Below are 12,186 nucleotides of genomic sequence, written 5' to 3'. Positions count from 1 at the left end.
CATGTAAAGATTCATACAGGAGAGAAACCATTTAAATGTTCAGAATGTGATAAATGTTTCAAAAGCATATATGAGCTCAAAGATCATCAAAGGATGCATACAGGAGAGAAACCATTTAAATGTTCAGAATGTGATAGATGTTTCAAAAGGATGTCTGAGCTGAAACGCCATGAAAAGATTCATACAGGAGAGAAACCATTTAAGTGTTCAGAATGTGCTAAATGTTTCAAATGCATACCTGATCTCAAACAGCATCAAAGGATTCATACAGAAGAGAGACCATTTAAATGTTCAGAATGTGATAAATGTTTCAAAAGGATATCTGAGCTGAAACGGCATGAAAGGATTCATACAGGAGAGAAACCATATAAATGTTTAGAATGTGATAAATGTTTCAAAAGCATGTCTGAGCGCAAATGGCATGAGAAGATTCATACAGGAGAGAAACCTTTCAAGTGTTCAGAATGTGATAAATGTTTCACAACGAAATCACTCGTAAAACTTCACAATTTGACCCATACAGGAAAGATACCATTTAAATGTTCAGAATGTGATAAATGTTTCATTAGGATGTCTGAGCTGAAACAGCATGAAAAGATTCATACAGGGGAGAAACCATTTAAGTGTTCAGAATGTGATAAATGTTTCACAAAGAAATCACTTGTAAAACTTCACAACTTGACCCATACAGGAGAGAAACCATTTAAATGTTCAGAATGTGATAAATGTTTCACAAGAAAAGAACTCTTAAATCTTCACAGGTTGACCCATACAGGAGAGAAACCATATAAATGTACAGAATGTAATAAATGTTTCAAAAGGATGTCTGAGCTGAAACGGCATGAAAAGATTCATACAGGAGAGAAACCATTTAAGTGTTCAGAATGTGATAAATGTTTCACAAGAAAAGAACTCTTAAATCTTCACAACTTGACCCATACAGGAAAGAAACCATTTAAATGTTCAGAATGTGATAAATGTTTCAAAAGCATGCCTCAGCTCAAACAGCATGAAAGGAATCATACAGGAGATAAACCATTTAAATGTTCAGAATGTGATAAATGTTTCAAAAGGATGTCTGAGCTGAAACGGCATGAAAAGATTCATACAGGAGAGAAACCATTTAAGTGTTCAGAATGTGATAGATGTTTCAAAAGCATATATGAGGTCAAATGGCATGAGAAGATTCATACAGGAGAGAAACCATTTAAGTGTTCAGAATGTGATAAATGTTTCACAAAGAAATCACTCGTAAAACTTCACAACTTGACCCATACAGGAGAGAAACCATTTAAATGTTCACAATGTGATAAATGTTTCACAAGAAAAGAACACTTAAATCGTCACAAGTTGACCCATACAGAAGAGAAACCATATAAATGTACAGAATGTGATAAATGTTTCAAAAGCATGTTTCAGCTCAAATGGCATGAAAAGATTCATACAGGAGATAAACCATTTTAATGTACAGAATGTGATAAAAATTTCAGAAGGAAGGCCCACTTGAAAGTCCACAAAGGAATTCATACAGAACAGAAACCATTTAAATGTTCAGAATGTGATAAATGTTTCATACGCGGCTGCAAAGACAGTGGAGGGCAGAAGAGCAAGGCAGGTCACAGTGTCAGCAGGCGAACCACGCCACGAGGGAGCGCAGGGAACGGGCCCAGTCATACCTGTTCCCCCACACACCAGCCGGCGGCTGAGTCGGAGGTGGCCTGCCCACGTTCTGAAGAGAGGGTTATTGCAGGCGAACCACCTGTGTTGGGACTGCTGCTGAGAGGGGAGAGATCACTGGTGGGACCCCATAAACACCACAGCAGAAGATTCACAAGAGAACCATCTGCAGATGACCAGGACAGCCCACTCTGCAGGCTTCACTAGCACTGGAGAGACACTGCAACTAGTGTGATTAACTTACCCTCTCCATTCACCAACAGAACTCTCCTAAAACTTCCCAGTCTTTCCCTCCAACCAGAAGCATTGTACCCAGATTCACGGAGCCTTTACACCTTTGGATGTCACCCCTGATCATCTGATTGCGAGTAATCTATCTACCTCCAAACTGACACCAATATGAATACAGTCAAATTATCCTAGCAATTCACTCCCTATCCTTGATTCACCTAACACTATCCCTTCTGCTAGCAGAAAAGAATATCATACCCATCCTACAGAATCACCATAGACTGATTAGACACTCACACCTCACCAAACCAACAATCACCAAAATAAAGGAAGAATACCTAAATGTGGACAACATCAACAAAACGAAAAGAATGGGCACAATAAACATACACTAACTAAGAAACGACAACTAACAATAATCCATTTAACATCACCAATTATAAAAGCCCCACACCAAAACATTCAAGTGGGCTACATTAACGCCAGATCCGTAGTAAACAAAACAACAATAACAGACTGGATCACATCAGAAAACCTTACTTTTCATCAATGAAACCTGGATCCACGATCAAAAGGATCCCATAATCCTTGACCTTTGCCCCCCAGGTTATAAAATCATTCACTGTACCAGAAAGGAAAAGAGAGGTAACATAGTACATGACAGCAGAAAAAGACCTGCACGGTCCATCTAGTCTGCCCAACAATTTAAACTCATATGTGCTACTTTATGTGTATACCTGATCTTGATTTGTTTGCCATTTTCAGGGCACAGACCGTAGAAGTCTGCCCAGAACAAGGCCCACCTCCCAACCACCAGCCCCGCCTCACCCCACCGGCTCTGCCACCCAATCTCAGCTAAGCTTCTGAAGATCCATTCCTTCCAAACCGGATTCCTTTATGTTTATCCCATGCATTTTTGAATTCCGTTACCGTTTTCATCTCCACCACCTCCCGCGGGAGGGCATTCCACGCATCCACCACTCTCTCCGTGAAAAAATACTTCCTGACATTTTTCTTGAGTCTGCCCCCCCCCCCCCCCCCCCTTCAATTTCATTTAATGTCCTCTCGTTTTACCGCCTTCCCATCTCTGGAAAAGGTTCGTTTGCGGATTTATACCTTTCAAATATTTGAACGTCTGTATCATATCACCCCTGTTTCTCCTCTCTTCCAGGGTATACATGTTCAGGTGCGCAAGTCTCTCCTCATATGTCTTGTAACACAAATCCCATACCATTCTTGTAGCTTTCCTTTGCACCGCTTCAATTCTTTTTACATCCTTAGCAAGATATGGCCTCCAAAACTGAACACAATACTCCAGGTGCGGCCTCACCAACGACTTGTACAGGGGCATCAAAACCTCTTTTCTTCTGCTGGTCACACCTCTCTCTATACATCCTAGCAACTGTCTAGCTATGGCCACCACCTTGTCACACTGTTTCGTCGCCTTCAGATCCTCAGAGACTACCACCCCAAAATCCCTCTCCCCGTCCGTATATATCAGACTCTCCCAGCTTAACACATACGTCTCCCGTGGATTTCTACACCCTAAGTGCATCACTTTGCATTTCTTCGCATTGAATTTTAATTGCCAAACCTTAGACCATTCTCCTTTTTCATGTTTTCCACTCCCTCCTGGGTGTCCACTCCGTTACAAATTTTAGTATCATCCACAAAAAGGCTAACTTTACCTTCTAACCCTTCGGTAATGTCACTCACAAATACATTGAACAGAATCAGCCCCAGCACCGATCCCTGAGGCACTCCACTACTCACCTTTCCCTCCTCCGAGCGAATTCCATTTACCACCACCCTCTGGCGTCTGTCCGTCAACCAGATCCTAATCCAGTTTACCACATCGGGTCCTATTTTCAGCCCATCAAGTTTATTTAAGAGCCTCCTGTGGGGAACTGTGTCAAAAGCTTTGCTTAAATCTAAGTAGATTACGTCCATAGCACGTCCACAATTCAATTCTCCGGTCACCCAGTCAAAGAATTCAATGAGATTCGTTTGGCACGATTTACCTTTGGTAAAACCATGTTGTCTGGGATCTTGCAACTTATTGTCTTCCAGGAAATTCACTATCCTTTCCTTCAGTATCGCTTCCATTACTTTTCCAATAACCGAAGTGAGGCTTACCGGCCTGTAGTTTCCAGCTTCTTCCCTATCACCACTTTTGTGAAGAGGAACCAAATCCACCATTTTCCACTCCCACGGAACCTCTCCCGTCTCTAAGGATTTATTAAACAAATCTTTAAGAGGACCCGCCAGAACCTCTCTGAGGTCCCTCAATATCCTGGGGTGGATCCCGTCCGTTCCCACGGCTTTGTCCACCTTTAGATTTTTAAGTTGTTCTATCCACTCCATTCTCATATGTACTTTTGTCAGTCAATCGCAGTCCTTCTCCAGGATTTTCTTTTGTGAAAACAGAGCAAAAGTATCTGTTTAGCAAATTTGCTTTTTCTTCATCATTTTCTACATAGCGGTTCACAGCATCTTTCAGTCTCACAATTCCCTTTTTTGTCTTCCTCCTTTCACTAATATACCTGAAGAAAGTTTTGTCACTCCTCCTTACCTTTCTAGCCATTTGTTCTTCCGCTCGCGCTTTCGCCAGACATATCTCTCTCTTGGCGTCTTTTAGTTTCATCCGGTATTCCTCTCCGTGTTCCTCTTCTTGAGTTTTTCTGTACTTCAGGTGAAGGTGAAGGCATAGCACTAATTTATCGCTCCCAATTCACCATTGAATCCACTGCCGAGTCTATAACAACCCAACTCGAAATTGCCTCAATCAGAATCCACAACAAATCCCTGCTTGATCACCTGAACTGCGTCCTGTTCTACAGACCACCCGGTGGACTTAATCTCTAGCACTTGTGTAACCAACTCCAACATACTAATACTAGGTGATATAAACCACCTAGAAGACCCAAACTCTACCAACACACGAAAATGCAAGGAATTCCTCCACTCATAGGATCTCCAATGGCCACACCTGCAAGCTACCCACATTAAAGGGCATACACTGGACCTCTTCTCACACAAATTGTCCACAAACCAAAACATACTAATAACAGATATCAAATAGTCAGAAACTCCTTGGACCGATCATTACAAACTAAACCTATCCCTAAAATAGCGGAAAAAGAGATCATACCGTACACAAGAACAAACAACTTACAGCAGAAGAGGCCAAATAGACCCAAAAGTATTCTGGCAACAGTTATACGACAATGAATGGAAAGCACGACCGGACTCCATACACTACCTCTCTGACTGGGACGAAAGATGCAGAAGCGTATTAGACAAAATAGCACCCTTAAGAACAAGAATAACAAGAAGACATAACTCGATCCCATGATTCAATGACGAACTAAAAAAACTCAAAACACAAACCAGGAAACTAAAACGAGCAAGGAATAAGATAAAAGACGAACACACATTCAGCGCATGGAAACAAATACAAAGAAAATACAAATATGCTATAAGACAGACCAAAAGGTCTTATTACAAAACCAAAATAGGACCAAATTATAAAGACCTGAAGAAACTATTTCAACTTGTGAACAAGTTACTTGACACCACCCCAGTCACACAACCAACACAGATATCCCATCTGCAGGTAAACATGCTAAATACTTCAATGAAAAAATAATAAAATTACGCAACACACTTCCTCAGCACAACACCGATATCGAAACCTTCATCAATGAATTGGACTCAACCTTGGGAGAATGCCCAGCAGATTGCAACTGGTCAAAATTTGCTCTCCTCATCGCTGAATCAGTTACCCAAGGGATTCATAGATCCTCTAATACCCACTACAAACGACATCTGCCCCAGCCATCTACTCAAATCCGCCCCCAATCGCTTCATAGTAGACCTCACATCCTACCTAAATTACATGCTCCAACAAGATCTCTTCCATGAGGAATATGGCAACATCCTACTCACCCCAATGCCAAAAGACACAAAGAAAAAAATGAATGATCTCACCAACTACCGCCGAGTCGCATCTATCCCACTAGTAGTCAAACTGATGAAGAGCCTGGTGATCAAACAGCTCACTGACTACATGGACAAGTTCTCAATATTACATGAATCACAATCAGGATTCTGCCCCCTCCATAGTACTGAAACTGTACTAATCACTCTCCTGGCCAAATTCAAACATGAAATAGCCACAAGTAAAAACATTCTTCTCCTCCAATTCAACATGTCAAGCGCATTCAACATGGTAAATCACAATATACTACTACGACTCCTAGACCACTTCAGGATTGGCGGAAATATACTTAGCTGGATCAAGGGTTTCCTAACCACCAGAACATACCAAGTAAAATCAAAGACAAACATATCATCACCGTGGAAAGCAGACTGCGGAGTACCTCAAGGATCATCATTATCACCAAAACTCTTCAACATAATGATGATCCCACTGGGAAAGTCCTTATCCAATCAAGGCCTCAACCCGTTCATCTATGCAGACGATGTCACAATCTACATTCCCTTCAGACACGATCTGACAGATATTACCAATAAAATCAATCTCGGCCTGAACTCCATGAACTCTTGGGCAAACTCATTTCAACTGAAACTGAACACTGAAAAATCTCACTGCCTCATCCTCTCAAGCCAACACAATAACTACTAGCCCACAACCATAAACATCCCAGACCACACCCTTCCTATTTCAGATAGCCTAAAAATACTCGGTGTCACAATTGACCACAATCTTACACTTGAGAGCCAAGTAAACTCCACTACTAAGAAAATGTTCCACTCAATGTGGAAACTTAAACGTGCAAAACCTTTCTTCCCAAGGGAAATTTTCCATAACCTAATACAATCAGTGGTTCTAAGCCATGTAGACTACTGCAATGGAATCTATGCGGGATGTAAAGAACAACTCATAAAGAAACTCCAGACTGCCCAAAACACAGCAGCCAGGTTGATATTCGGTAAATCACGATTTGAAAGTGCCAAACCCCTCCGAGAAAAACTGCACTGGCTACCAATCAAAGAACGTATCACCTTCAAAATCTGAACCCTGGTCCACAAGATTATCTACGGTGAAGTCCCAGGATACATGACGGACCTCATTGATCTACCAACCAGAAACAGAACCGGATCATCACGAACATACCTAAACCTCCACTACCCAAACTGCAAAGGACTCAAATTCAAAGCAACCTATGCATCCAGCTTCTCCTATATAAGCACACGACTATGGAACGCATTGCCAAAAGCTGTGAAAACAATCTACAACCATCTAAACTTCAGGAAATCACTAAAAACCAACCTGTTTAATAAGGCATACCTCACCGACCCAGCATAAAGGCCCAAACTCTGCAACACAACAACACGAAAGATCGAACCGGACACTTTATAACCTTCCCTATCTTCGACCCTAATTGTTCCTGAAGCATATCTACCTTAGAGACCACAACATCACCTTGTATTTGTTCCTCTACTGGACTTCACAGTACTATGTAAGCCACATTGAGCCTTTTAAACCCAGATATGCAACTTTTATATTACGTGTTCCTTGTTATTGTAATGTAATGCTTGAGGGTAAACAGTTTCAATTTGTAGACCCAAAACAGTTAAAACAATTTCTAGATGCTAGAGAGGAATTGAATGTTGTGTGCCCTCCCTAAATGCAGGCTGGGGTCTGAACCAGAGGTTGCAACCACTAGTCCTTAATTATTGCTATATGTTTTACTTTAAATTCTAAATTCTTGGATTCCAAAATTTCCTAAACTTGTGGACAGAAAGGCTGTTAATGATATTTCTCTTTATTTTTGCCTTTTGTATAAATGCCGATTGCATATTCACGTATTGTGATGATATATGGAAATATATGAATAAAGAAATAATAATAAAAACCCAGATATGCTACCCGCTGTTACCACATCATGAACACCATACTTAAAGTAATCCCTTGTTCACTGGAATACACAGTATGATAGCGAATGATTAGCAAAGGGTAAAATACTGGGAAACAAAATGCACTCTTGAAATGTGTGTGAAGAAAAAAATAGTAAAAGAAACGAACCCACTTTAATAAAGTATAAGGAGAGTGAAACACAAAAAGATTGAAAACAGATAGTGATCAATAAGAGGCCATAGTAGGGTGCTCGGACAAAAAAAAGGAAAGGTATGTCAAAGGAATAGATTACCAGTGCTACGTTGAAGGCGAAGGAACGGGGGTTAATAGGATATAGAATGCATTCAGAGATAACAGCCATGTGGCTAGGGAGTGCATAAAAGAATGGATGCATAAGCGACCTTTGATCCATGGTAAATGCGTAGATAATTATCCTGTATTATATAAGAAAGCGGATAATAGTCAGGCATAAGGTAGTGTACAGAGCCCAGGGATGTAGCACAGTGAACTATCAGCAAACACGAGTAAATCATCTACATACTGTACCAGAATGGAGGGACCGGGTCCTTATAAATTCCTCAAAGCCTGGGAAAAGCGTTCAGGACCCTTGGGTTTTGTGCACCATCCTACTGCATAATGCAGAAGTAGTCAGTTATTTTTGGTCTGGTCAATTAATTTGTCCCTTATTGCAACTTTCCATCTGTTAGGACACTATTCAACATTTCCAATTATTTACAATGTCAGAGCATAGTCATACCTATGTAAGAGGTTCTATACCTTATTTCAGCACACAAATCAGAATAAAAATCACAATATAATGAAATTTAACTTTTATGCTTTCCTCATTACATCTTGGAGAGTTTTAAATTTTTTTCCTGTCACTAAGGAAACAGGATGTGGAAACTAAACCACACAGAAACAAGCAGACTTAATTTCCCTCAAAACTTTACATTTACATAAGTACATAAGTATTGCCAGTGGTGTGCTGGAGCAGGCTCTCACAGGCTCGCAAGAGCCGGTTGTTAAGTTTTTAAGAATTTTGGGAGCCGGTTGTTAAAGTTGGTCCCTCCATGGCTACTTTAACAACTGGCTCCCAAAATGTGGGCTTGGGCCCCCTGCTGAATTCTCTTTTACTTTGCTGGTGGGGATGCTGAGCCCTGCCAGCCAAGTAAATAGACTACTGCTGCTCCCCGCTCCTTGTTTCCAGCTCCGGGCAGCAGGCTGGGACTTCTTGAGCATGTGAGAGAAGTTCCAGATTGCTGCTCAGAGCAAGACGTTGGGAGTGGTGGCAGTCCATTTATTGGCTGCCAGCAAAGGTATGCCTAGCGTGCCCACACGAAGGGAGGGAGGAGAGAGAGGCAAGTGTTGCCCCCCCCCCCGGCCACCCCTGGCCCTTCCAACTGCAGAGCTGGCTACGTCCGGAGAAAGAGCCTGTTGTTAAAAATTTACCAGCACACCCCTGAGTATTGCCATACTGGGAAAGACCAAAGGTCCATCAAGCCCAGCATCCTGTTTCCAACAGTGGCCAATCCAAGTCACAAATACCTGGCAAGATCCCCAAAAAGTACAAAACATTTTATACTGCATATCCCAGAAATAGTGGATTTTCCCCTAGTCCATTTAATAATGGTCTATGGACTTTTCCTTTAGGAAGCCGTCCAAACCTTTTTAAAACTCTGCTAAACTAACCGCCTTTACCACATTCTCTGGCAATGAATTCCAGAGTTTAATTACACGTTGAGTGAAGAAATATTTTCTCCGATTTGTTTTAAATTTACTACATTGTAGTTTCATCGCATGCCCCCTAGTCCTAGTATTTTTGAAAAGCGTAAACAGACGCTTCACATCTACCCATTCAACTCCACTATTATTTTATAGACCTCTATCATATTGTAACCCCTAAGGGGTTAAAGATTTTACCTGGGGTGCGCGGGAGCGTTGGATCCCAGCTGCTCATCGGGTCTGCAGATGCAGGGGCAAATTTATTTATTTATTTTTTTGGCGCACCGGCGCTATAGCGCGACCGCGTGGGGGAACGAAGACGGAGAGGGGAAGCCGGGAGGAGCTTGGGAAGTGTTTTGGGCTCTGATTGGCTCTGCTTCGGCGTCGGACGTCAATGTAGTGACGTCAGACGCACATTGTAGACGCAGGGCCTGATGATTTCCTTTCCTTAAGGAACCGGCTCTTTTAAAAGTATAGAGCCGGTTCTGAAGTAAATAACGGACCGGCGTGGGACCGGAGAGGCTGGGAAAGTGCTCCGGTGCACTTTCCCAGCGTTTTTTGTTTTTAATTAAGCGGCTAGCAACGATGTTAGCGCTGCACGCGCTAGGAAGAGAAGGAGAGGAACCGGGGGCAGAGGGAGATTCACGTGGAGGCTGGCTCGTGACAGCGCGGGACAGAAGGCTCGGGCCAGGTAAAAATAAAGGAGGATTTTCAGGCAGCTGGAGGCTTAAGGTATTAATATTTATATAGATTTAACATTTTGCTTAATTGTATATGTTTTAAAACTGTTTAATTTTATTTAAAGGTGCTGTTTTTATGTTGTGGGGACCCTTGGTTTTTGTGCACCATCCTACTGCATAATGCAGAAGCAGAAGTAGTCAGTTATTTTTGGTCTGGTCAATTAATTTGTCCCTTATTGCAACTTTCCATCTATTAGGACACTATTCAACATTTCCAATTATTTGCAATGTCAGAGCATAGTCATACCTATGTAAGAGGTTCTATACCTTATTTCAGCACACAAAGCAGAATAAAAATCACAATATAATGAAATTTAACTTTTATTTATTTATTTATTACATCTTGGAGTGTTTTAAATCTTTTTCCGGTCACTAAGGAAACAGGATGTGAACATTAAACCACACAGAAACAAGCAGACTTAATTTCCCTCAAAACTTTACATTTACATAAGTACATAAGTATTGCCATACTGGGAAAGACCAAAGGTCCATCAAGCCCAGCATCCTGTTTCCAACAGTGGCCAATCCAGGTCACAAATACCTGGCAAGATCCCAAAAAAGTACAAAACATTTTATACTGCATATCACAGAAATAGTGGATTTTCCCCTAGTCCATTTAATAATGGTCTATGGACTTTTCCTTTAGGACGCCATCCAAACATTTTTTAAACCCCACTAAGCTAACTGCTTTTACTGCGTGGCCCTTGTGGTAATTTCAATTTCAGTGTGCATCCGCTATGCGCATCTGAAAAATATTTGTTATTTTCTGACATGCAGCAACTATGCATGTCAAGTGGCATTTGACACGCCACCCGGTTACTGCGTGAGACTTTACCGCTAGGTCAATGGCTTGCGGTAAGGTCACAGACCCAAAATGGATGTGTGGCAATTTTCATGTTGCTGCACATCCATTTTCGGCAAAAATAGAAAAAAGGCATTTTTTTTTTTGTAGGTGCGCTGAAAAGTAATTCTGCACATGCCCAAAACATGTGTCTATGCTACCACAGGCCATTTTTCAGTGCACCTTAGTAAAAGGATCCCTAAGCTTCCTGGAAAGTGGCTTGGTTGCTACCAGTTAAGAGGTAAGTGGTTCATGTTGTCTCCAAACACTCATGCCAATCTTTCAAAATTCACCCAGAAAATCATCTGGATCATCCACAAGGATCATCTTAGGTAACACAGGGAACATCAGGTTCACCTGGGACACCTGAGCCAGAGAGCTTTGTTATAATTCTACAGATTTGTGAAATGCTTGCTGTTGCTTATAGGGAGCTTACACAAACTGATGCAACAAAATGTCATTGGTTATTACTGCTATGCTATTTCATGCATTCCTTATGGCACCTGTTATATATTGTAACCAGGTGCCTCTCTTGTGCAGCCAAGGATAGAACAATCTCCTCCAGCCACAGGCTCCCGGCACAATGAAGAAATAGATGTCCACCAGTAACTTCAATCTTAAGGACTTTTATTCCATGCAGGTTTCTAGTACACAGTTCTAACAGCAGCATAGCACATACCAGGATTCAATACAGGCTTACAGGCTCCAGTCTGGGCTCTTTATCCAGTGCACAATAAACAGTAATTCAATTCCCAAGACAAACAGTTCTTTCAGTTCATCATCACAGTTCAGTCCCCAAGCAGCATTTTCTACCTTCTATCCTCTTTACCTTCAGGAGAGTTCAATATTTTAGGGACTTCTCACACCCAAGGGATTCCCCCTGCAACAGCTTCACTAGTAAGGTCAATACTTTAGGGACTTCTTACCCAAGGATTCTTAGCCTGCCAATACTTCCAAGACTTCAGTACTTTAGGGACCTCTCTCTGCCCAAGGATTTTCAGCCTGCAAATACTTCTCAGACTCCAGTACTTTAGGGACCTCCCTGCCCAAGGATTTTCAGCATGCAACTGCTTCTCACCTTCCTTGCTGCT

At 41.6% G+C, this 12,186-nt stretch overlaps 1 protein-coding gene across 1 annotated transcript in view; it reads left to right on the top strand.

Moving 5' to 3' along the window:
• The window catches only part of LOC115464516 (oocyte zinc finger protein XlCOF6-like), a 35,206-nt gene extending 33,420 nt beyond the window's left edge, over positions 1-1,786 (top strand). Inside the window, exons 9-10 of the mRNA XM_030194881.1 lie at positions 22-82; positions 167-1,786. Coding sequence (XP_030050741.1) covers positions 22-82; positions 167-1,464 — 1,359 coding nt within the window. The 3' untranslated portion in view covers positions 1,465-1,786. The remainder of the gene's footprint in view (positions 1-21; positions 83-166) is intronic.
• Positions 1,787-12,186: the final 10,400 nt, after the last annotated feature.

This window comes from Microcaecilia unicolor, chromosome 3 (assembly GCF_901765095.1).
Source record: "Microcaecilia unicolor chromosome 3, aMicUni1.1, whole genome shotgun sequence".
Taxonomy (NCBI): domain Eukaryota; kingdom Metazoa; phylum Chordata; class Amphibia; order Gymnophiona; family Siphonopidae; genus Microcaecilia; species Microcaecilia unicolor.
This window is presented reverse-complemented; position numbering and strand designations above follow the sequence as displayed.